The sequence below is a fragment of the Xyrauchen texanus genome, chromosome 50 (genome assembly GCF_025860055.1).
Source record: "Xyrauchen texanus isolate HMW12.3.18 chromosome 50, RBS_HiC_50CHRs, whole genome shotgun sequence".
Lineage (NCBI taxonomy): Eukaryota > Metazoa > Chordata > Actinopteri > Cypriniformes > Catostomidae > Xyrauchen > Xyrauchen texanus.
The window spans coordinates 8,787,937-8,815,490 of record NC_068325.1 but is presented as its reverse complement, the minus strand read 5'-3'; the positions used below and the strand labels follow the sequence as shown (position 1 = coordinate 8,815,490).

General features: G+C 36.5%; 1 protein-coding gene across 6 annotated transcripts in view; it reads right to left on the bottom strand.

The window, feature by feature from the left end:
• Positions 1 to 12,653: 12,653 nt before the first annotated feature.
• LOC127641038 (gamma-adducin-like) overlaps positions 12,654 to 27,554 on the bottom strand; it is a 169,350-nt gene continuing 154,449 nt past the window's right edge. For 5 of the 6 annotated variants that reach the window (XM_052123783.1, XM_052123787.1, XM_052123785.1 and 2 more), the window contains 6 exons: positions 26,178 to 26,429; positions 24,212 to 24,328; positions 23,729 to 23,812; positions 22,270 to 22,381; positions 21,619 to 21,714; positions 12,654 to 18,085 (listed from right to left, as the gene is read on the bottom strand). In XM_052123783.1, coding sequence (XP_051979743.1) covers positions 17,838 to 18,085; positions 21,619 to 21,714; positions 22,270 to 22,381; positions 23,729 to 23,812; positions 24,212 to 24,328; positions 26,178 to 26,429 — 909 coding nt within the window. In that variant the 3' untranslated portion in view covers positions 12,654 to 17,837. The remainder of the gene's footprint in view (positions 18,086 to 21,618; positions 21,715 to 22,269; positions 22,382 to 23,728; positions 23,813 to 24,211; positions 24,329 to 26,177; positions 26,430 to 27,554) is intronic. The other variant, XM_052123788.1, reaches the window with a different exon arrangement.

The following is a 27,554-nucleotide window of genomic DNA, read 5'->3' as shown; positions in this document are numbered from 1 at the left end:
TTGCAGTTGCGTCAGTACCCCCCACAAACAACAATTGGTCTAATTTTTCATAAAACCCCCCAAATAAAATGAAAAGACTGCAATTATTTATAAATAATATTGTATATGTTTACAATCTTATTTTTTAAAGTTGTCCTAAATTTGTAAGCATGTAATTTTGGTCCTGTTCACTATATCTCCAAAAAGTCTTATTTTAATCCAGTAGATGGCAGCAAGTAAGAGAAAAAAACTTTTTTCTAGATCACCTTCCATCGCAAAATGCCGATCTAGAATCTATGTGGCGCTCAACGCATTTTAGTCCTCACAGTTGGGATTGTCCATAGACATTCAGTCTAATTTTCAGTTCATGCTCCACCCCTATTGTTTTATCGAATATCTCGTCCTCTGAGTGGACTAGAAGCTCAATCTATGTGTCATTAGAAAGCTGAGATAATTTACTTTCCCTTTGATTAAAATTGTATCATCAAGCGTCAATAACATATATTTACAATGATTTGTTTAGCATGCATTTCTTGCTGGAACGCATATCTTGTTTTGGGCATCTAAGATATAATATTGGATTATTCACACAAATGAGAACACAGACAAGTAAAAATTGCTTAGTTTTTAGAAAACTGCTTAAGGTAAAAGCAGATATAAAGTTTTTAGCTATTTGGGGCTTACAGCAGGTGTGATCGCCGGATAAATGAGACGTTTGTATTTATGTCTTCCAGAAATCATATTTCACTATGTCATTATTTTGTAAATCTTTCAAACTGTCATATAAGGGCAGCAATATAAGCTATACAGCCACATACCTGAGAATGAGAGCTTTCATTTGATATATGACTATTTAAGTGCTATTTGAAAGACTTTTATATTCATATTAATATTTCTAACAAATTGCTTCTAGGTGGCAATGATATATTCTCTGAATATGCTGAATCTTCATATTCAAACTTCATATGTTGCAATCGGCTGCAAGTCATGAAAACCAATGCACTTGGTACTACTGACATCAAACCTGGCGCAACGCTTCTTGCACAGCAAGTTTGAACATGCACAATCCTAATAATACAACCAATGCTACCTTATATAAATTAAAGAATTGGATTCATAATTCAAAACACTTCACAGCAGCAAACTCAAATATGTGTGACCAATTCCACTGCAGATAACAATCGCACAGAACCACTGTTACAATGTCCTAAGAGGATAAGCACAGGTGCACCGAACATGAATGATGGTTTCTGTTGAAGGAAATATTATGGTCTTTATTGAGCTATTTTTTCCGCTCAATAAGTCATTTTTCTTATATGCAGTTGGAATTAGAGATCCCCACCCCCTCCCTCTGAGTCTGGGTGTGTGTATATATATGTAGGGGGTGGTGGAGCCTAGTCGCCTGTCCCAGACAAAGGGTGCAGATGGCCTTCAGTGTGGGGTGGGGACAGACAGACATCTGCAAGAAAGAGAGGGAGAGTGTGAGAAGTGTTTTTGCAGTTCATTTTGAGGGGGGCTGGCTGTGTGCATTTTGGTAGGAGGAGTTGCCTGAAATCAGTCATGTAGACAAACAGGAAGTCCAGGAAGACTCTGAAATGGAGAGGCCCTTTTGAGGGGCCTAAATACCAAATTCACCCTAAAACCAGGACTGTTCAGCCATTCTTAAATCAATATAAATAGTTCATGAAATAAAATTCTTAAGTCATTTACTCACCCTTTCCATTTTCATTTACAATCCCTTACATTTATATAGCGTTTTTTTTTTCTTCTAGGCACTCAAAACGCTTTTACAGAGAAGTGGGAAAATCTACTCAACCACCACCAGTGTGCAGCATCCAGCTGGATCACCCACCACAAACCAGAAAAAAGGAAATGTTTTGCCGATATTTCTGTACCATGGAAGTTTATGGGGACATGGGCTGTCAAGCACTGAAAAAGCACCATAAAAGTAATTCATATTACTCATGCGGTGTATTACAAGCAGTGTTGGGTAACTTACTCATAATAAGTAATCCACTACAAATAATTACTTTTCTTATAAATGTAATCAGATTATTTTACTGATTATTTAATCTAAAAAGAAACCAAATTATTATTATCTTACTTTTGAGTTACTTTCTAAATCTCTTTTCCTAGAAAAGATTTTAGTCTTCCGTGCAAATACAAAATGTCTATATTTCCTCAATTATTGTTGCACACCCTTCAGCTGTCACAGAAATGTCATATTTTAAATGTATTGTAAATTATTTAAGTACATGTAATGTTATACTTAAAAGTAATTAGTTTCATTTAAAGTCAGTAGCTGTAATCTGATTACAAAAATGTTAAATGTAATGTGTTACACTAACTTTTTACTTAAAAGTAATTAGAATACAGTAACTAATTACTTTTTAATCAGATACAAACAACACTGATGAGAAGTCTTGTGAGCCCATATTATAGCTTTGAATGAAAAACAGACCGAAAAGTCTATATTTGCTAAAAATCCTCCCCTCCCCCTAGAGGGTATTTTATTGGACACATTTTTTTATCTGCCTGGTCGAACAAGTTGAGTGTTAAATATTTTAGCCCTTTTTTTCCAGAAGAGAAAGATGGTAAATTATATATGTGGTTAAATCTATTAGTTCACTTGCCATAAAAAAAAAAAGGGATGCCACAAAGCTCTGAATTTGAATGCTTGTGTTCAGTGTTGGGTAACGTTACTTTTAAAAGTAACTCGTTAGAATATTGCATTACTCCTTAAAAAAGTAACTTAATTTAAAATTATTTCTTTATGGAAAGTAAAGCGTTTCTTTACTTTTGCATTATTTTTTTCTCATAGCCACTTTCTCTTCTGTTATGCTATGCATTCCATACAAACAATCCATGCATGGCATACAAGTGACATTACAGGTCATGCTAGCTACTGTACACATTTCATAATGTGCTGTGCTCATTGACAATGCCAGAGTCAACTTGAGATGTTTTTCAGAAGTCAGGATAAAATTCAGTGGGGAGTGGCAGCATGTTCAAGGAATGTGTCTGATAATAAAATAAAATGTTTCACTTAAGTCATATCAGTGCAGGCTTGTTTTGAGTTGATCCACGGTGAGTACAGATGCCACAAATTCAAAGGCGCATGTTGATACAACTTGAACGGAATCGTTTTAATGCTACCCAAATGTAATAAAAACGGTTTGTTTCATGAATCAAACTACTCTATTATAAAACAATAATGTAGAATCTTTTTAGAATCTAAGATATTTTCTCTGCGTACACAATCGATGTAGAACGTTGCTCGGAGTCACTGATCCAGAGTCAGTTTTTCTCAGTCCATTCTCCCAGTTACAGGGAGCTGTAACACGGAGAAGTTCGGCTGCATAAGTCAGTGAATTGAGCGAGTATTTCACCCTGTGTATCATGTTGTGGCCAGTAGAAGACTAGTCTTATAATCCCTCTGCCTAAACGCATTTACTGATTTTTTTTAATGCAGTGTGAATTAACACATGAATCAATCGCGTTTCAATGAACCGAATGTTCTTCACCTCAAATCACGCTAAAAATATGAAATGTGCATGTGCGTTAGTAAGCTGATTGACAGGCGATGTATCTAAAAGGTGATTGGCTCTTTTACCTGCAAGGTGGGACTTCCTTTCTACATCCATTGATCGTTAGGTGCCAGAGCGTCTTGGCTGAGTGTTACAATTTCTATTATATAGAAGTCTTTTTTTATATAGAAGTGACTCATCTCTTTCTGCTAAATAGTCTCTGGCCTCACGCTCTATAGAAATACAATGGCAATCATAAACTACGTCTCCTCCCCAAAGTTTGCATACTTTTAATTCAGATTTCTCGCAGTACAGGGACAGTAGATGTGTACAAAAGCAATTTATTACTTTATTTAAAAAGTAACTCCAATATTATGGTCTAAAATAAAAAAAAATTGAATTACTTTACTCGTTACTCTGAAAAAGTAATCTGATTACGTAACACACGCTACTTTTATCACTGCTTGTGTTCAGTTTAAAACATTAAAACATGTTATTGACATCACTGATGTCAAACCTGGTGCAAAGCATTTTGAGACGCCATATTTTAATGTGTACAAATGTATTATTCAGAGAATAATAACTTAAATTGTGCCCTGTTCCTCACTGAATGTTAGGATATGACATCAGAAGACTTGGAATGTAATGCACGAGCCGAAACATGGCACCACTTTTATGTAGTTTTTTTGTCATTTTTATACCTCGACAATATACATCACCATCCAATTTTTTGTATGGAAAGAGCAGCTTGAACATTTTGAAAAATATCAGAAATGTCTTTTTTCCCCCAACTATTCCTTTAACTAAGTGTGCTGACTATAATGCTTCTAATGTTCTCGGTGTCTGCCGCCTTTTAGTATCTGTCCTTGTTTTGTTATCTCTGACACCTTCATCTTCTATATCTCTGTACTCTCTGTTATGAACAGTTTGGAAAAGTTTTGTTATATCAGAGACCTTGTGCACTTGGGGAAGAATCTATCGGCCCTTGTTGCAAGTGGGTCTAGGAAAACCATCCGGAAAACCATCCGTTACAATCAATGAAGCTATGTTGTGCACTTACATTTTGGACTGCTTTGTTATTTAGACAGTGCCTATTGAAAGTCATCATACCTTGTCAAAATCCTTATCATTTGTTGCATTACACCATGAAAATGTAAACATTCAGTCTAACCTTTTCCACCTTTTTTTACACATTAAAACCTTCAACATCAAAGTGAAAACTTCCAAATAAAAGCATCTCTTCCATAATGAATCATAAATGAAATGTAAAAGGCGGATGTAAACTTTTTACTTCAACTGTAGATGGGGTATTAGTCTTCTGTGATCTAGTGACACATATACCTCTATACAGTTCCTATGAATGCATGCGCTTAGGACAAATGACAGGAGGCAGGGTTGTGTTACAGATCAATATTGTTTTATGCCCCTCCGTGCAACACAATGGCCAGTGTGACCTACTGCTCGATATAGTTGCCCTAAGACTGATGCATTACATGCGCACAATGGGCTTATCTCACAAAGAGGCCAGTGTGCATGTGTTATGAAACAGGGTCGTCCTGGATTAGACAGGCAATCGGTCTTGTTGTGTGCACTCAAGATCATGAGAGTGCGTACAACAGGGTGGCTCTTACAGTGTTGCGTTACAGGAAAGATAGAACCAATAGGTACAAAATGAGCATAAATATGAGCTCATGCTTTACCCGCCCCCCTCCTCTCTCTTTCTCCAGTCCCTTTATACTTGGCAGCTGGCCATCACTCGGGAAGCACAATACATGTCCCCCCTTGTTTATTTTCCCCATGATTCTGTCACTTTCTCTCTGCACTTCCTTACAAAAATGTAACGTGGTTTTACAACAGTAACCATAGTTTTACCATGGTATTTGTAGTAAAACTGTAATAACCACAGAATTAACAGCGTTTACCAGAATATTCCTAAAGTAAAACAATGGTTACTATATAGATACTACAGTATTACTGTTGTAAAGCTATAGTTAATTGTATCAAAACAATGTTTTTTTGCCCAAATTTAGTGAGGTTCATGCTTTAAATAATAATAAGAATAAAAAATTTAGCATTGGGTTATGAAAAATAAACTTAATTCACTGGAAACTAGTCTTATATTAAAAACAAAGACAAAAATACTGATGATTAAGATTTGTTTTTGTTTGTTTGTTTTGGCTGGTAAATGGAGAAAGGAGTGCAGTAGGATATTGGCGGTGTTGTTTCCATTGTCTTAAGCCCTTTTTAATATCAGGTTTAGGAAGGAGGGATCGAGGGATTGGTGAAGACAGCCAGATCTCGGTGGCGATTAGGCCTCCCAGATTCCTGCTGCAAAGTCATACAGCCTAAACAACACAATCCATAGCGACCTGTCCTCATCTACAGGGCTGATGGGAGGGTGTTTATCATCGTATTGCTGACCTGGCTTTGGATCTGTTTGGCTTCAATTCAAGAAGCTTCTGTTCTGTTCTGAAACAAGCTCGGATTGAGGCCAATTACAGTCTGATGGGCTAATTTTAGTCTCGGCTTAACTGGAACTTCAGTATAATGTATGTAGGCTTGTGCTTTTATTTTGTTATTACAAAACAAAACTGTTGTAAAATAGCTTATGCATGCACGCCTGTGTCCACACATGAAATCAGAACTGGAGTTGCTTTTGTGGCTTTAGTCCATAGTCTGTTAGATTTGAGGTGATGTATATGCTAGTGTACTCCTATAAATTTACACAATTTACTTATAGCATAAAAACACTTACAACACATATTGATACTCATATTATTCAATATCAATGTAATGCTCTTTAGATTTAGAAGGCCCCTTCTTTTGAAAATTATACATGCCACCTGCCTTTAACTAGCAATGGGAAGTTTGGGGATTTTGGACTGTCTCCTGTGCGATTGATTAGATAAGAGATAGCGATCCAAGTAAGAACAGGCTGAAGGTCGGTGCCAAGTTTGGAGGATGTAGCTTGAAAGCTGTAGAAGTTACAGTCAGAAATGATTTTGAAAACCAAGTCTATAGAACAACAGTATGTTGACTTCCTCAAGCCACCACAATTACCGTTCATCTGTGTGTCTTTGGTTACACTAACACTCATAATTGAACTGTTTGCAAAAGAAGTGGCTTTGTGTGACTTTGCTGGTCAAGATGGTAAACTCTGAAACGCTCGTGAGATTCAACCAAACACTACACCTGCACCAGATAATATACGCTGTTGCTTGAGTTTCTGAAGCACAAGGGTTACCATCTAGACTTAACTGCTTTTGCTGGGCTTTGACATGTATTAATGACTATTGGTCATTTATAAAAAAGGGACAAGCCCTTTTAACATGTCCCACTCTAACTTCCTGTTTGAAAGGTCAATGTCAAGACTGAAAAGACAGCTGTGCCCTGTTTGTTGGCAACCATAAACGGCCTGTAGCCAGACAAATTAACTATTTTCAATGGAATTGCGTTGCCTTTTTAATGTTAAAAGGGACATTTCTGACATAATAATATACAGGACATACTGTAGTTTGTATTAGGCCGACATGGGCCCCGGTCCATCTCCATTTGTAAATATTGTTAGAAGGGTGATTCTGGTCTTAAAATATGTTTTGAAATGCACTTGCATTCTCATGGGTGTAGACCTTGAATTTTTAAGTGTATAAGTGTTAAGAGTCACACCCACACATATCCATCTCTTTCACTTAAGAAACCTGACCCTCCTATTTGCGTCCTTGCAGGTCAACACGGGAGAGGAACGCACGGAGGGCTGATCCTGATTAACCCTCCCTGACCTACATGGTCATCCTACACTGTGTGTGTGAGAAAGAGAGAGTGTGAGCTAGGTCACCATGTGCTATTGTGGGTAGGACATTGCTTAGGGATTGTGTGTGTGTGTGTGTGTGCGTGCGTGCATGTAGACCTGCAGTGATGTGGTGTCCATTAAAGGTATTGTCCCTTAGCTGGGACATCCTCCTACCTCCCTCCCTGCTGACCTCTTTTCAAGCTTTGACGGGGGCTGTCTCTGTCTTCTCCTGGCACATGTATGGGGCGGCCTCTTGCTTGAGCGTGGAAAGCTGTGGGGGTGCTTCAATACACCATCTGCTCCAGATGTCTTTCCCAGTGGACACCAGTTCAGTATAAGGAAATTCTATATCAACAAAAAATTATTTACAACAAATTATCTGCGACTGGGACATTTCTGCGCATTTCTGGTTTTTAGCTCAGTGCGTTCCAATCCAGGACTTAGAGGAATACTGAGTTCAATACAAGTTTAGCTCAATTTGTGGAATAATGTTCATTACCACAAACATTTATTTCAACTTATCCCTCCTTTAAAAAGAAAAAATCTGGGTTACAGTGAGGCTCTTACAATGGAAGTGAATGGGGTCAATCCAAAAACACAAGACAAAAATATGTGTGTTAACATGATTTTTGTGTAATAAAATTGCTTACTAGCCTTTTCTGTGTAAAGTTATAGCCAATTTGACAGCTTCCATCGCCATGACGACTAAATGCCATAAACTCTAAAATGACCGTTATGAACTTTACATCTCAAATAATGTGCCCTTATAAAATGTATGGCGTGATGTGGTTACTCACCTCAATTTGTGTGGCAGAGGAATCAGTTGCCTCTGCTTCTGAGAACGACAATCCGTGCATCTTATCATGTGGCTTGTTGTGCATGACACCACGGAGACTCACAGCATGTGGAGGCTCATGCTACTCTCCGTGATCCACGCACAACTTACCACACGCCCCATTGAGAGCAAGATCAACTAATTGTGCCCACGAGGAGGTTACCCCATGTGACTCTACACTCCCTAGCAACTGGGTCAATTTGGTTGCTTAGGAGACCTGGCTGAAGTCACTCAACATGCCCTGCATTCGAACTTGCAAATCCAAGGGTGGTAGACAGTGTCAATAAGTGTATTTTTTCTACTATTTGGCAGATTTTTTCACTTGTTATTAAATGGTTTATATTCAAAACAAGTGAAAAAGTCTGCCAGTGCTGAAGAAGTAATCCAAAGTATTTAGATTATGTTACTGACCTTGGGTGATCTAATTTAACAGGTTACAAATGACGTTTTACAGCATAAAAATACGCATTATTACGCATTTCAGATGGCGGTTTTTGCTGCTGATCCGGGTTGAGTGTTTTTTCTGACCTTTTGTATCTCTAACTCAAATAAACTCCAGAGGCCAAACTTGGCGAGGCTCATAAAGAACATTGTGTATCTGGCAGTTCAGTTTAGACTGTCCAAAAGAGTGTATGAACAAACTGTTCTGTCTTTGTAAGGAGGGGACGAGCGATGTAGGAGTGACGAAAGAATGTAAGAGTGAAAAAAGAGTCTACGATCTTGTGTCTTCATGGGATTTGCAGACACAAATCACCCACCCAGTATGCTCCAAAGAGTTTATAACTCAGCATTTGCTGTTAGGTTCCTATAGAGGGAGCAATGCTGTATTTGTTCGGGGTTGTTTATCCCCTCTGGCTGGGCACCCATCTGGAGTTGAGCTGCCTTATTGTTCTGACACTCACAGCAAGACTCTGTCTGGAGACCTGGGGCCCCCGATTCTCTCCCTCTCTCTCTCTCTCTCTCTGCACCCCCACCTTCAATTTCCTCTCACTGTTTACTGGTTTAATGATGGGGTATCAGTGATGCTGCCGTAATGCTAGGGTGTTGTAAGTGGTTGCATTAACCCTCCTTCAATTCTCTATTATATTCTGATCCCTACATTTAGCTTGGGTCCTTTGTAATTTATTTTTGCAATTTTATCGCCCTCAGGCAAATAATCATAAAGTTGATCACTTACAAATATGCCCATGTTTCCGCAAACAGTCACAAAAACCAAATGGTGTGCCACAAGCAAACACACTCTCGCTGTGAAATCGTAAGGATTCATATGACTTTTCGAAATTTGGCTAATTCGTATGATATCTTACAACTGCACTCGTTTGAATTCCTACGAATTTCATTGTTGCTGGACATTGTTTCCATCTAATACACAACAATTACTTGCTTCTATCACACAACAGCTTCCTAACATGTTTGCAAACTCTACTTATAGGTTAGGCTTTGATAAGGGTTTGGGTAAGGGCATAATATTAATACGCATGTCCTTAAGGCTTCGTGCTCGAAACTCGCGCTTACTTCCACTTTAGACATCCAGGAATTTGCACGTGATGAAGTCGTACAGTCGAGTTTATGCATACAAAATAGTGCAACATCACACGAAATAGCCACCTTGTAAATTATGTACGACATTTCATGAGACTGGTTTGGCCTCAAGTTACCTGCCGAAGTTTAAAGGAATTGTTCAGCCAAAAATGTCAATCTGGTCGTAATTCACTCGCCCTCATGTAGTTTCTAAAGCCTTATGAGTTCTTTCTTACTTATAAAACAAAAGGAAAATGTTTAAGGAACAATATTCTCAGAGCGCTCATTAACGTGGACTGGACGTCAACATTTTCACTGTTAAATTACTTACATTTTGAGTTGTATAACTAATCTTATACCACCGGTGTGTTGAATGCTTGATTCTGATTGGTTGATGGACATTCTAAGGTGTGGATTTATGTTTCAAGGAAACGCACAGCTCTGAAGTAGTTCCAGGTCTTGACCGTAGAACAGTTCCATATCAATTCGCCAAATTATTTCAGTTATTTCAAAGAGCCCTACAAGTTACCACAAAGCAAAGATCATTGACTAAGAAAATTGGATAAAAACTACAATGAATCTCTATTATATCCTACATTTTCATGTAATTTTGCTCTCATCTTACCCACACTTACACACATACACACACACACACACACACACACACACACACACACACACACACACACACACACACACACAACCTTGACACTCCAATGCTGAAAAGCAGTGCATCCTTCGTTGCTAGTTCTAAAATGACGTTTTTGAAGTAGCAATGAAGTCTTGGACTGTATCAAAGTTAGACTCTAAATCTGTGGTGGAAGAAAGTAGTTCCACTCACGAGAGCGCTTTAGTGATGAAAACCAAAACATTTCATGAGATAAAACCCTGAACGATGTGTGGAAACTTATTACAACACGATAAGTTACCATTGAATTACTGAACAAATAAGTCTCTGCACAACATGGCCGCATTACCACCTCAGGGTGGGCATTATTTGAAATAGATATTTGAAAAAGACATATTGGGTTGACCTATTCCTTAAGCCACATCCACCCTAATTCGTTTTGGCTTCAAAATGTATTGATTTTGCTATGTTTATTCCTCTCATCTACACTTTGGGCAAAGATCATATTGGGAAACTGCAAATGGATGTTTCATGGGTTAGTGTGAACATGGCCTAGAACAACATTTTTACATTTAAATAAAACAACCAAAGAAAGCCCTCAGTTTCCCGCCCTCTTTCCAGGCATTGCCCCAGCTCTCTCTCTCTCTCTCTCTCTTTCTTTCTCTTTCTTTTCTCCCCAGATCTGAATGGCTGTATTGTCTGGGGGCTGACGTTTTGGCCCACTGACCAACTTCCCACAGCTCCTTGAACTCATCGTCTCAAACACATAATGACAATGCAGCTGGGAACCGGGGGGCCTTTCTTCCTGACAGGACGGACATTACTGTGCTGTGGGATCCGCACATGTGGTTGAAAACTTTGATGCTGGGCTATGACGTTCCAAGTTGTGTTTACACTGAAACGTTTTTTTTAACATCTACTTGAATGTTGCTCTTGATAATTGTTGTTTATATAGAAGGGGGGACTTGAAGAACAAAATTGACACAGGCCAACTGCCAAATCTGAGAAAACATTGGATTCTAAGTAACTAACTAGGAACTGCAACATTACATGGTTTATACTGAATTGTAAGAATAAATAAAAAACATACAATCTTTAAGGACTCGAGCAACCTTTAATGACTATCTATGCAGTTTATTTAGAACACCTAGTGTATTCCTCTCTATGTGGCTAAATTCCTCTTAAGCTATAAAAAAAAAAAATGAAATAGGCATCTTCACATTTTACAGTGCATCCGGAAAGTATTCACAGCCCTTCACTTTTTACGTTACAGCCTTATTCCAGAATTCACTGACATTTATGGGGTATTGTTTGTAGAATTTATTCAAAAAATCTATTCAGATTTTAAACTATATATTCAGGATTTATAACTATTTATTCAGATTTGCAATGACATATTCATATTTGTAACCATGTATTAAGATTTACTGTATATTCACATATACACTGATATTCATATTTATAACAATTTACTCCAATTAATAACTATGTATTTGGATTTACAAGTATGTTTTTGGATTTATAAGTATATATTCAGGAATTATATCTAGATATGAATATTTATAATTGTATATTAAGACTTACAATTATATATTCAGATATATAATTAGATTCAGACTAATATATGTATGTATATATATATATATATATATATATATATATATATATATATATATATATATATATATATATATGTATATATATATATATTCAGATTTAAAACAATATATTCAGGATTTAGAACCATATATTTAGATTTATAATAATATATTCATATCTACACTTATATTTTCAGATTTCTAACTACATAATCTGATTTTAAACTGTATATTCAGATTTACTAGTATGTTTTCAGATTTATAATAATATATATTCTGATTTTGTAACTACATACAGTTTTCAGGACTGGTTCAGGATTTATAACTATACAATATATTTAGATTTACAATAATATATTCATACAGTATTTATAACCATTTATTCTAAATTTTCAACTTTATATTCAGAGTTATTTTTATATGTTCAGGATTTATAACTATTAATTTGCATTCACAATTATATATTCAGATTTATAACTACATACTCAGATAATATATATATACATAATTCAGAAGTATATTCTGATTTACATGTATTCAGATTTATAATGAAATACTCAGAATTACAAGCATTTATTCAGATTTATATCTATATATTCAGATTTATATCAGGAGTTATAAGAATATATTCATATGAACAATTATATATATTTGGATTTATACAAATATCTTCAGATTTACAATTATATAATTCAAATGTAATCATTTCCAGTTTATATATACTGCTTTTTTACAGTTGCACTTTACCATAAATGATGTGTATATACTATTTGCACTTCTGGTTAGATGCTAACCATTTTCCATTGGCTCTGTAGCTGTTCTGCACAATGACAACAAAGTTAAATCTAGTCTAGTCTCAGGAAATTCACAACAGGAATTTAAATAAAGTGGTTATAAAAACACAATAAAGTCACAAGAAGTCACAATGCCTTTGACTCATTTCCATTTAATATAGATGCTTTGTAAACAACCAAAACACATTCAAAACATTCATATTTGGGTCACCATTAGAGGCTAATCTGAAAACAATTTCACCTTTTTGTTTCAGTCTTTTACTATGCAGAGGCTGACCCCAGATCTGCCCTCAGGACATTATTCCGTGGCTCTAAACAGGAACTATGAAAGTTATATGAGAGAGGATTCAGAATCAAATTAGATGTCCATAGAGGTATACTGAAAGCAACATGGCCTTAACATCACCAATCTATAATCAGCCTATCCTGAACCCTTTCTGACCAGCAAATCTGCATCCAAAATCAGCCTCATCTAGAATAACGCCCACTTTCATGCATAGTGTTTAACTAACACATACAGCCATGTGACTCGAGTCAGTGTCCAAGTCAAATGCATATGTTGCATATTTCAGGTGTTGCATTTGTGGGAACAATGCAGAAAGGCACATTGGCACAAGCACAACAGTAAAGCGCCTTTCTTTCACACTAACAGGCTGTTACTTGTCCAAAAGTAATCAAATGCATATTTATTCTCAGATAAGTTAAAAGGAAACCACAAAATGATACTTGATATATGGATGTTAGAAATGCATTATATTCTTTGAGAATAGTCTGTTTGTGAAGTAAAAGTGTTGTTTCTGCTATACAGAGACATTATTCAATAGCTTCTAGCAGGGGTGGTCTTCAGTAGTTTTGGTGTATACTGAATATTAATGTGCTAAAAGACAAGAAGGTACTTTTGTTCAATTAAATATTTGAGTGCTTCTATTACCATCTCATAAATAAATGCAATATGCAAGTTCTAGGAACTAACACTTCTTGTTTCTGTACGAGTATGAAGTTACAAATATACACGTGATATTCAGGAAATTGTTTTGCTGTGTCAGAAGTCCCAGAACTGAAAGTGAGAATAACAGTGAAACTTTGACCACAGCCAAAAGATCTTTAAAACAACTTCCTCATTCTAGAAATGACATCTTCTAAAAGGCCCCAGTTACAGTTCTGCAATCATTTAGTCACCCTCGTGTCGTTCAATGAAAGGGAGACATTTTGCATAATGTACAAAATGGCCGTGCGTTGCCCCTTAGGCTTCCATTGTAAGCTTGTAACCATCGACATGTTTTATGCAAACTGATGGATGTGGACATTTTTGTCTGTGGAAATTGACAGCATGTCATAGGCTGTCTACTTGCACTATTGTTCAATCTCCCCTTGTCTATATTACTCAAAAAATGCATGTAATCAAGTGAACTTAATTTCACTGAGTTGCTAAATATAAAAGTTTACAATTTCCATGCTTGTATCATAGCAACCAAGATGCACTATTTAGAGCTTCACACCAACATGCATTTAGCATGCCAACATTCATGGTCATTAGCTAGTATATGAAGAAATAAAAGATTCATTTGAGATACTCTGTCAAATTTTGTTGGGTTTACCTAATTCAGTTAGGTTCCCTATTCACAAAGTATTTGCGTTAGGATTACATTGTATTTTTAAGCTAAGAAAACTAATTTCAAGAGTTTATTTTTGAGTATTTAAACATTAAATTTTATTCAGAAGACTTGGAATATAGCGCACAAGTCATACAAACATCTTTATTATTGTGTTCATTTTGAAGTGTATGCTTATGCTGTATATTAAAAAAAAAGTTTACTTTTTACAATAAGGTTAATTTTGTTAACAGAAGTTAACATGAATTTACAATGAACAATCCTTAATAGGATTTATTAATTTTAGTTTGTTAATTTCAACACATAGTAACATATTTTTTTAAATTAAAAGTTGTATATGTTAACATTAGTTAATGCACTAGGAACTAACACGAACCAACAATGAATAATTGTAATTTTATTAACTTATAATCAACAAAGCTTAATAAATTATTGAATGTTATTCGTGATACCTAATGCATTAACTAATGTTAATGAAACATCTTTTTGTTCTTAGGAATGAAGTCAAATGGTTTGGAAGAACATATGTGTGAATAAATGATGACAGAATATTCATTTTTGGGTGAACCATCCCTTTGTTAAATGTTTACTGCTTATGTATAATAAGAAATACCTGTTTATTTAAAAGTTATTTTGCATTGTATAACTGAAATGTGAATGAGAACTGATAAATGCAATGAATGACTTTAAATGCATACAGACGCAGAAAAAAAAAGAAGAAAAAAAAAAAAAGAGTGAAATGCAGTGTTTCTCCACAGACTTTGAGCATAGCGTTTGCTTCTTAAAATAGTTTATTTGTTTGTGAATTTACACTGATTAGCAATACAACTAAAAGCAAGTTTATTAGATAAGCATTTTTATATATACGATTTCACAGGTCACAAAGATGCTTGGCTCAAACTTGCATGCCAAAACAACAGGCCTTCTGAATCAAAGTCTACAACAGAGGCATTAGTAAATCAAGGTGCACAATGGCCAGAAGGGGGTAAAAAGAAGAAGAAAGAAGAAACGCGCAAGAAAGAAAAAGGTGATGCACATTCCTTGAGCTGAGAACAGTTTGGTGCTTGTATGGTTATTCTTAAACTGTAAAATCAAAAACTTCCTGAAAGCAAAACCGCAGTGCACATGGAAACTGGAAAGAGCCAAAACCAACAAAAGTTAAATGCAATTTAAAGCAAATTAAACTAGTTACATCTCTCGCCCGCCCCGTTCTCTCTGCCTAAACTCACAACTGGGCCAGCTTTAAATGGGTTTCATTCATGTCTGGCTCGCATTCAAAACCACTTGCTATTTACACAGCTTAGAAATGTCTCTTTTCATGCCTACGTAGGTACTTCACATTGCCCACTGGGATACATCACTCTCTGTGGTCCTGTCTCCCCCTCTGGGATATATGATGACCACATCGGGGCTTGATGGGAGTTCAAACTGAGGTCAAACTTCTCCCTGCTAATTTAAAAACCGTAAAAGATTAGCTTTTGGTGGCAAACCTGACTTCGTTCTTTCAGCAGAGCTGCGTCACTTCAAAACAGTAAAACAAGCAACCCTGACCGCACAGCAATGAGCTTGCATTTGACAGAGATCCACTTTTAAACAGAAAATAACAGCAGAATGCAGATTCCCAGGTAATCATTTTACCACTGACACTACAGAGAATTTCCTGCAAAAATTTAAATCCTGTCAATATTTACATAAACCCTAATATTGTTCTAAACCTGTGTGTTATGTTTCTCTGTGGAACAAAAAATTGGGAATTTTGAAGAATCTTGATGCATCTTTTTTTCGAAATTATGATAATGTACGGTGACTGTTAAGCTCCCAGGTGGCTTCAAAACTAAAAAAGCATTATAAAAGTAGATATGATTCGAGATCTTTTGAAGTCATTTATTTTGATTGACATAAATTCTGGTCTGTTCCTCAGAGAAAGATGTCAAATGGCTTCAGAAGATTTGGAATACAGAGTGCAAGTTAAATGGATTACATTTGTGGTGTGTTTTTTCTCTCTTCATAACAGCATACTGGTTTGTAACCACAAAAGAGTGAGTAAATAATGACATAATTTCCCTTTTGGGTTTAACTATTCCTTTAAGCCCTTTATAAGTCTGCGGGAATGTGATGGGGTGATTTATGACTGTAATGAAATGTCATGTGTGACATACAATGGAAACAAAGGCCCAAAATTAAAGAGAAGTTTAAACATTGTGTTATGAATGAGATGATTTGCATTTATAAGATTTTAACCAAACACCCATGAGTCATAAGCATGTACTTCTGCATTTCTTTAGGACCCAAACACACACAAAAAAAAAAATACAGTTAACAAATATATATATTTCCTTATATTTTGAGTTTCCCTTCTCCGCCCTTTTTCAATATGCCAAAATATTTCTCACTTATGTTTTTTGTATTTTGCCTCTATCATTCCTTCTCTTCAAATCTCCTTCAGCTACTGAAATCATTCATATACTCGTTTTGCTGTATATACCACATTAAAAAGTGCAGCAGAAAAATATTATATATCTATATGTAATTAACATCACTCCAGTTTTCTCATATATATTTTTTGTTACATTTGTTTAGTAATCTGAGCTATTACACGACTGAAGAATTCAGGCACCACTACATTATCAGCCATATAATTCATACTCTAGCAAAACATGCATCAAAATTTCGAGTTTTCAATCGTTAAAGTATAGAAACGAGTAAAAAACTGAATGGATAAAAACTAAATTGTTTCAATTTTAAAAAAAGATACAATATTTCATACCAAAAGAGGAGTCTGTGAAATCAAAATGCCAGAAAAGACGGACAAGATTACAGTTCACTAAAACGTGATTGCTTTTTTTTCTTTTCTTCCTTTTAAATATTTTGTTTGGCAAAGAACAGCACAGAGGAGATTGGAGAGGCTCTACACAGGATTATCACACGTGCAGTTTGTGGCTGCTAATCTCAGACCCATTTCTTCAAAAATCACAGACAACATAATAAAAAAAATAAAAAAACACAACCCTATTAAAATAATCCCAGAACAGTTTCCAGTGTGATTATTAAGTGTCTCCTGTGTAGTGTAACCAATTACACCTACCGTCCACCTACAGTGGGAGAAACAGCACAAGCAGAACTGACACCATGAGAGATGATGTGGCAGCTAGAAAAGGGGCTCATAAAAGGGTCTGTATGCTCAACTCAAAAACATACAGTATTACAAAAATAACAATACAGTATGGGCTCATTAATGAGATTAAAATCATAAGGACTACATCTGTGTTCTCAGTCTTTTTCATAAGGTGAGGAGCAAGTTTCCCAGGAGTTTCGATCACTTCTCTTCCCATTTAAAACCATTCAAACGGTTTCTATTTTCATGACCATTCGAACAGGGCACATGCTAAACATGGACGTCACTCCATCTATTCACCCCTTTAACTCCCCCAAAAATGTGCCATGTTTTTTTTCTGTCAATGAACTAAAAAAAAAAAAAAAAAAAGAAAACGACAACTTAAAAACTTTAAACGACAGAGACACACAGACAGGGTGGGCATGATCTAGTCTCCTCTAGGCTTCAGCCTTCTCTTTCTTTTTGTTCTTCTTCAGGAATGATGGGGTTCTGAACTTCTTTTTCTTCTTGTTGGGAGATTTGGAGGGCGAGCTCTCGGGCGTCAAAGCCTCTTCGATTTTCTCTCCCGAACGCACATTTATCTCCATGCTTTCCACGCTGGTGGTCAGCTGACTCACACGCTTGATGAGCTCCTCCTCACCACCGTGGTTGTCTTTACCATTCAGCAGCACACCGGTGTGGTTCTCTGGATGAGGAATAGTGAAGAAAGCAGAAATAATTAATTAACAATGTAACAAAAGTGATTCAAACAGTAAAAGTATGCAAAAAACAATGTGCGAATAAAGCCGCGTTTCCATCCCACGTGTTCAACATAAAATAGTCACTTCTGAAGAAATTGTAGCCACAGTGACTCTTATTAATAAAATACTTGCGGTTTAAAACACCCTAGAAGACTTTGGTCTCATGTCTGGGAGCAATGCGTTCCTCCTTCCTTATGTCTTTGTCGTGCGGATCATATTATGTGTGTCAATAAACCTGCTTTTCAGCACAGTTCATGTTTGTATCTGCCTTATTTGCCTTGAAAACTAGGATTTCTAGACACAGTTATTTCAGGTTGACCAGACCAACATTTCAGATGTGACGTCACATGCGCATCTTGTAATCATAAAAAAATCAATAGGAATTAATTCGATCATAGTTATTTGCATTTCTTTGTATTGAATAAAAAATTTATCCACCCCAAGGGAGCTGATATGTTTATGCACATTGGAGATTTTATTTGCATTTTGGGGTTTCTATACAGCAGATCTTATGTGATATGCCAAAATTTGCATAAAGACATGTGGAAGGAAAGCCAGCTACTGAACTTTGAACATACATGACTGAAGAGAAAAACTGTAAACACAACAATAAACTTGTTAAATTCACCTGCTTAGAGGCCACTTCATTAGAAACCTGAACTGTGCAGGATTTTTTTAATGGCATGTTTTGAAATAAGCCATAAAAATGAGTTTAAAACTTGATTCTGGATGCTATTTTACTGCTTATTTTACAGTAAATATTTGATAATATTTTTCAACATCAGATTCACTTCTAAATATGTAATGTCCAAGGTTTCAGAAGTTAAACATTGCATCATCATTAAATGTAGCTCTAAGGAAATATGTCCTGGTTCAAATTTGACCTAGAATGTGTTGAATTTCTATACTGTTATTACACCACATATAACACTTTATCCCTGCCGTGTGTAACGCATATCAGTATTTCTTTAGTGTATGCAAGACTTTATCTTCAGTTTATGTAAGGGTCTCTACACTGCTCCCCTGACAATGAGTTTAAGTTAAGTTGCTGTATTCAGATTTTCCAGTCAATTTCCTGTAGAAATTGTTTGAATTATAAAATGGGAAACAGGTATTGCTCTCATGTAAAATAATGTCTAAATAAATAGGTATTGCTTTAGAATACATAAGCAGTAAACATTTCACTTAAAGGGTTTGCTTATATGACTAACGGCATTGTAACAGAATAGAAAGGTAAGTTCCTTTGATATACCCTGCCAGAAAGTTTTACAACACCTGTATTAACAGTCCATTGAGAACAGACAGCTGATTATGAGCATTTCCAAACGTTGAGTTTGTTTTGTTTGGTTGGTATGAAAGCCATTTTCAAACTGAAAGCGTTTGGAATAAAGTTAACATGGATTTTCAATTGGTATGAAAGCAGTATGACCTACTTTGCAGAAGTAAACTGGCATTGATGCTGAAGAATAATAATTTTCAAATTAATTCCTCAAACTTGCCACAATTCGGAAGCAAAGAGTTCAGACAAAAACATCAAACCAAGTGTGAAAACATCCCAAATGCATCAGTGTGAATGATCTCTCTCTCACACACACACACACACACACACACACACACACACACACACACACACACACACACACACACACACACACACACACACACACACACACACACACACACGGGCTGCACGATTTGGGGGAAAAAAGTCCTATTGTGATTATTGAGGTTAATATTGCGATAGAATTCTGCATGGCTGTCGTCCCAGAAGGAAGCCTCTTCTAAAGATGATGCACAAGAAAGCCCGCAAACAGTTTGCAGAAGACAAGCAGACTAAAGACATGAATTACTGGAACCATGTCCTGTGGTCTGATGAGACCAAGATAAACTTATTTGGTTCAGAAGGTGTCAAGCGTGTGTGGCGGAAACCAGGTGAGGAGTACAAAGTCAAGTGTGTCTTGCCTACAATCAAGCATGGTGGTGGGAGTGTCATGGTCTGGGGCTGCATGAGTGCTGCCGGCACTGGGGAGCTACAGTTCATTGAGGGAATGCCATGAATGCCAACATGTACTGTGACATACTGAAGCAGAGCATGATCCCCTCCCTTCAGAGACTGGGCCGCAGGGCAGTATTCCAGCATGATAACGACCCCAAACACACCTCCAAGATGACCACTGCCTTGCTAAAGAAGCTGAGGGTGAAGGTGATGGTCTGGGAAAGCATGTCTCCAGACCTAAACACTATTGAGCATCTGTGGGGCATCCTCAAAGGGAAGCTGGATGAGCACAAGGTCTCTAACATCCACCAGCTCTGCGATGTCGTCATGGAGGAGTGGAAGAGGACTCCAGTGGCAACCTGTGAAGCTCTGGTGAACTCCATGCCCAAGAGGGTTAAAGCAGTGCTGGAAAATAATGGTGGTCATTCAAAATATTGACACTTTGGGCCCAATTTGGACATTTTCACTTAGGGGTGTACTCACTTTTGTTGCCAGCGGTTTAGACATTAATGGCTGTGTGTTGAGTTATTTTGAGGGGACAGCGAATTTACACTGTTATACAAGCTGTACACTCACTACTTTACATTGTAGCAAAGTGTAATTTCTTCAGTGTAGTCATATGAAAACATATAATCAAATATTTACAAAAATGTGAGGGGTGTACTCACTTTTGTGAGATACTGTGTGTGTGTGTGTGTGTGTGTGTGTGTGTGTGTGTATATATATATATATATATATATATATATATATACATATACATATACACATACACACACACATACATATATATACACACATACATACATACATACACACATTATATTGTTGTTGTAATTTTAATGTTATTTTTCACATAAGATTGATCTTATGATGATCTCATCAATGATGCAACACGTTGCAAGTTGTAGACAGCGGGGATAAGAGACGAGCGTCTCCGTGTTAGTGCGCGCATCAGCCGGCAGAACTTTAAATCTCTCACGGTCTCGACTGACCGCACAGAGAATGACAGTTTTGGAGTTTGTGTTTATTTACATGGCACGCTCCCATATTATATGAACTTAAATTATTAAGAGACATTATTATAAGACATATCGCCAAGCTGTTATCTGTTTTTCTGTGTTATTTTTTCTGGCCACCAGTTCAGTGTCAGTCTGCTGGCATCCATCTTCACCTGATTTCCACGCTGAACACCGGAAACTCACATGACATGACCACACGTGCCCCTCCCTAAACTGACTGGTCATCTTTTATTAGGTGTAGAAAATGGACAAACAGCTCTCAGAGAGGATGGGCTGTCACGTCCATGCATGCAATTATTTATTTAATAAAATTGCAGCATTTGCCATCATATAATTGCACAGGCTGACATTGCAATTGCGATATGATTAATCGTGCAGCACACACACGCACGCACGCACACACACACACACACACACACACACCAGCTGTAGGTCAGTAATACAGCTGCCGTGTCAGTTATACCTTCTGTAGCTGGAGTGTTTTGTGGAGAATGAGTTTGGGACACAGACTGAGACAGTGTGGAAGCATCATCTGATGTGAGCTGCTCAAGATCGTCATCTGCAGGAGTGAGTTGGGTTAGTGAACAGATAGACAGGCAGGGAGACACACAGTTAAGAGAGGTAGACATGCAAAGACAAAAGACAGCTCTCAGGCAAGAGTAATTTATCATGGCTGTATATATTTATGTTAGTTCAGTGCTGTCTGGACATTTGCACATCTGTCTAACACTATATTGATTTTAGCATTGAGGGGCATTGAGTTATACAATTAGCTATTTTTAAGTGTGACTATGGGAACAGGAAATTAAGTGTGCTTAAAAGAAGTGGCATGCATCTCAGGAGTACTTATTTGTTAATTTACATTCAGGGGTCAGGGTTTGGCTGGTTAGCTTTGGAAGCACACCCTTACTGGTAGAGGTCATAACTGCACCAAAATGCTGACAAAAACCTGTTTATCCATTGCAGGCCAATTAAAAGTGGAATGTCTTCTGATTATATACATTTTGCAAGCAACATTTCGGACTGAAATGAATGAACGGGCGTTCTAACTGATAGCACCAAACTGTTTAGAAGGCAAAGCAGCTCTTTAAGTGCACATGTGAGCATGTTTTACCATCAATGCAGAGATGCTGGCAATCTAATCTTTTGTGGTATCCCTCATGCTCATCACTGAAGGGGTTAGGAGGTAGAGGGCCCATCTGTTCCTCGTCATTGCCCATGTATGGCTGCATATATGTGTACATGTGGGCAAAGCAGAGAAAACACAATAAGACAGCGCACTAACCTCTATGTGCATCTGTGTTTAAGTGAGTCATATACAGGAGGAAACAAGTGTGAAGAAATGTCAAAGTAGTCAAAACCTAAATATATTTCACAAATACCATAAGAATTCAATATTAACTTGAACCACAAATGCAAAACAGTAGTCATCATCATTGTAACACTTGCAACTGCAGACGTTAGGAGTGGCTGTTATGACATTGTGATTTTATATCACAGTCTAAGAAATGTAATATCATGGTAATAGTATGTAACAATATTTTATGCTGGAAATAAATACAAATAAATAAATTTAGTAACCATGTGGTGATTATTTTTTCAGTTTTTATTAAAAATGTGGACACTTCCAGTTATTGTGCATAAAGTTGAGACATTGGTCCGCTTTGTGTTGTATCTTAAACCGTCTACACCGGGAGCATCAATTAGTGCAAGTCAACACAACAGCTTGAGGCTGTCTACACAAGTTCTACTTCTTCAGCAACATTTAAATGAGTGAATAACCTGTATCCTATTTTATTTGCAATGTTATTGATGCTAAAACTGCATTTACATGTGGTTAGAAACAAAAGATCATTGGAATTAGTAGATCATAGGCCTGAAACATAAGCTGGCTTTAATGTAATCAGAAGTTACTTATGTATATATGTAACAAACATAATTTGTGGCAGAAAGATTCACACATGATATTTTAAAAGTAGACAGCTCCATTTATAATAGGATCTATTTGCTTTTGATGCTCTGCGCTGCTCGAAACCGGTGTAGAGAGGGTGTAGCAATACCACTTGATTCGTTTTTCAATGACTTGACTTGGGACACTTCCTACTCCGTATTTTCTCATATAATTTCAAATGTATACACTACACTCACGTGTAAATACCGGAAAGCAGGTCTGCCCACTGACAGCCATGCAAATATATCTACTGGCTGACACATTTCTACAATTGCAAAGTAACACCACCCAACCCTGGTAGACATTTTAAAACTGAACTGAATTGTGGTTTCATATTTTGAAAAGATCAAACTAAATAAGCAGCAATCAGAAAACCCTCAGATGGAATTTACCTTAATTGACAACTGGACCTTGAAGAGAAAAACAGAGCTACATAAGACCCTGCTTTAAAATATGAGGCTTTCCCCCATATGCTGAGAAAAATGTCACTGACAGAACATGACTACACATCAACTGTCTCATAGTATCTGGCGCCACCTAGAGTCAAAGATCACTATACACCTACTGCTTGACTGTACAGGATTCACACTGTATTTGTGGGCAATGTATCTGTGGCACTCACCGGCGGTCTTTCCACCACAATTCCTGCAAGCCGCTGTGACTGTGGGCCAGCTGTCATCATATCAAAGCGGTTTTGCTCACGGATCTGAAACAATACCAGAAAAGTGGTTTTAGACCAAGCAACAAGTGGGTCTCCAGAGGTTTCAGAACCTAGATAAGTTGCAAAAAAAGCACCCACATATATTGGGAAAAAAAATCTACATTAATGATAGCACTTTTCAATCAATACTTTTCAGTACTGAATAAAAAAATCTTGAAAATTTCTCTGGACTAAATTCATCACAAAAAAAAGCAACGCAAATAAAAACATTTGGTATAAAGCAGCAAACTTTTGCTAACTATTGTTTGGAACAGGCCCCAATCAAGAATGATACATCCCTATAGTGCCTAAAAATGTTGCCTAGTTAGGCAGCACTCTAGCTTTAAAAAACAGTTGATGTGTTTAGATAACTGTGCTGAATTTTTATACAAACATTTGACTCACCTTATTTCTCTTCTGTAGGACTTCATTGGGGTTTGTGTTCAGAGGGACAAACTGGTTGGGATCTTCAATGCAGATTGGAGTACCACTGGTGTTACTCCCTTCATCTGACTTCATCCACTGAAATAAGGGAGAAAAAATGTAAATCAGTCTTCCAGACTAGGAACCACTCAGAAAGGTAATGTCGCCCTCTGCAAGTACTTTGAGTTTGGTGTCATTCTAAAAATAGCTGGTTGAAATTCGAGATGGGCATTTTGGTCATTTTGTCTACTTGAGTACGACATGTCTTGGATGTTTTTTTTCTTCTTCAGATATGAACATGACATAATATATGCATTGTGTTTCGTTGTTCCAGTGTCTCTCCTATTCATTGTAATAGGCTTTTATGACTCAATCCATTACAGAAAGTGTAAAATATGGCATAATCAAAATATAATGCATCATATTTTGTCATTAAGACTCGCTGGCCAACTCTACAAAAAACTGCTCAGAAAGCGAGTGTCTCTGCTCTTCTTACAGATTACTGTAATTATCTTTAGCATACACCACTGTTTTGTCCTGGCTGGCTGAACCGTGTATTTGAAAAATGCTCAGCTTGACCAGTGACGCCATAAACATCCTGTTTTTAAAACGCTGTGATAAGTTGAAAATAGTTTTGAAGACATTTGCGTTCTGTTATATTCAACTGCGCTTTGTCTAGCAGTTTGAATGGAAGTTTGATTCATAGCGTGAAACATATAACTTGAAAGGCACTTTAACGTTTAAATAATCGGGTACTCTTATTTTGTAATGTTTGTGCTTCACAGCTTCCAGCTGCTCATTCAAACAATTTAGGGATATAAAATATGCATTCGCAATAATCTACAACGTATTAGAATGTTAACAATTAAAAGCAAAACATTGTCAAATTTCATCTACACTATATCATCATCAACAGTTGATCATTTGTAAGTTTGTCATTCATTTCCGATATGGCATAATGACTGTGAACTCCTCTGTAATAGCTGGAAACACTCACAAGCCCCCGCAACAGTGCCGCATTTTCACTTTAAAGGACGCAGCGCTTGCATTTATTTAATTAAATCATATTCTTTTGAAGTTTGATAATCACATTAGGTCATATCACGATTCATGTCTTTCCATCCCAAAATATAAAAATTAAGATTTTTGTTGCATCATTTGCATCTACATAAGACTTTTTATGGCCTTAAATTTTGGAAAACTGATTTTAAGACATTTTTAAAATGGTTTGCCCTCTTAATCTTTAATCCAAAACTATAACTTGAGTGCACCCCCCACCCACTCACAACAATTTCTCTTCACTGACATGAGCAGCACAGTGGAAAGGTGTGCTTATGTATTTCTGAAAAATAAAGCCTATTGGCCATTTTTAAAAACAGGACGAGTCACTTCAGTGCAACTTCAATGTAAATGTTTTTTTTATCGTGCATTCAAGCGAATCTGTACATTACAGCATGTAAATGACCAGAATGCTTTCATTTAGGTATGCAAATGTTTTGCAGAGCCAGACAAAAATTGGATTACGCTGTAGGGCTTTGTCACACTTGATAAGAATAGGCTTTTACGGTTTACCCAAAGCTGTAATACTACAATAACCCACAAGAGTACAGAAGAGAGCTTTACATGTGACATAGCTTGAAAATACACACAAACTACAGTATATTCAAAAGCTTCAGACGTTTCTTCAGGGAAGTTCATCTGTGATGACAGAATTAAGAGTTTATTTTGTCTGCAGCTAGACCATCAGGAACACCCAGGAAATACACACATTCTTGATCTTTGTAACCCAAAATCCACCTGAAGACTCTGATAGAGACTCTGAAGAGGCAGATTTACTGCCTTCGCTCCTTAAACCCTTTCCTCTTTAAGCATTTAATGCTTTCCAGGACTGGATTGTGTAAATGTTTACTAAAATTGTGTTATTTATGAACTTGCAGGTCATCCTTACCTTGGTCTTGGGGCGGCCATTCTCCTCGCTAGCTCCTTCTGCAACATTAACTTTCATGTAGCAGTTGGGTGAATTGAGCCAGCGTGTTTTCTCTCTCTGCTGTCTCTGTTGTTGCAACTTTAGAGGGAAGCGTGGAGCATCATCATCGTCAAACATGAATGCAGTTACCGTCGCTGGAATCTCCACATCGCTCTTATGGCGTGGTTTCTCCCGCACAATAGGGTGCCGGTATGTGTAGCCTGTTCTGTAACCCTGAAAGTCATAAATACAAAATATTTATAAAATATTTCATAATCATCAAAAGGTTATTACCAATAACAAAAACTAATATGAAGACAAACACTGGAAGTGAAAAATATCTTGGTTAACTAAATAACTTTGAGAAAAAAAAAAAAAAAAAAAAAAACTAAAAATGGACTAAAAATGCACTAAAATACAAATGAAAACTTTGAATGACAATGAATACAATAATTATATTAATCTTCAAAAAGTCTAAATTTATAATAGTGTATTCTGTAAAAACAAAGCTCAACTGTCTGGTTCCAGAAATAAAAATCCCATTCATTTTCTCCATAGGAGATATGATTTTTAACAATAACTTATAAAACTTTTAAGACAGGTCTACCATGAATTTTGTGGTTGTTAATCAATGGTATATGCTTCAGTTAAAACCATCAGTCCATATGAGTTAAATGGTAGAATTACTGGTGAAAAACTACAATATCCATGATCCTGAAGGAAAACAATCAACCAATCAAATCAAACAGTGCATGTCAAATAATGACTATTTGGCAAGTTTAAATATCCTGTTTCTATACTTATAATCAACTTTAAACCAGTAGTTTTATATTTTCTAACATTAATTAGATTGTCATTCACAATGCTTAATCAGATTGTAGTTAATTTCCTCATTACAGATGTTAAGTACCTTTGTCTTTCTGTCTGATTTTCAAATACATTTCTGCTTCAAATCGAAGTTTTTAACTTTGTAATTCTCCTCAGACCTGGTTGGTTTGGTTCATGGCTTACAACTCTTATGAAGAATTTTAGTATATCCCTGTTAAAAGAAAAATACTTTCGGAAGAAAGACGGGCAGGCACTTTGCACTCTATTAGACAAAGAAAGGTCATCTGATTGCCATGTAAAACAACCAATCACAGTTCACTTGTTGCATTTTCTGATAAAGTGTTTAGTGTGGAAAATGAAACAATTTGAGTTGCTTTATTAAAATGATACAGAAACTAAATAAACAATAAACAATACAAACAAAATTATTTCTGACTTAAAACCGAAACTGAACTGAAAATTAAAATACAATAAAAACTATTGACATTTTCAAAATCACAATAACCCATCCACAGACCAACTCCTGTAGTG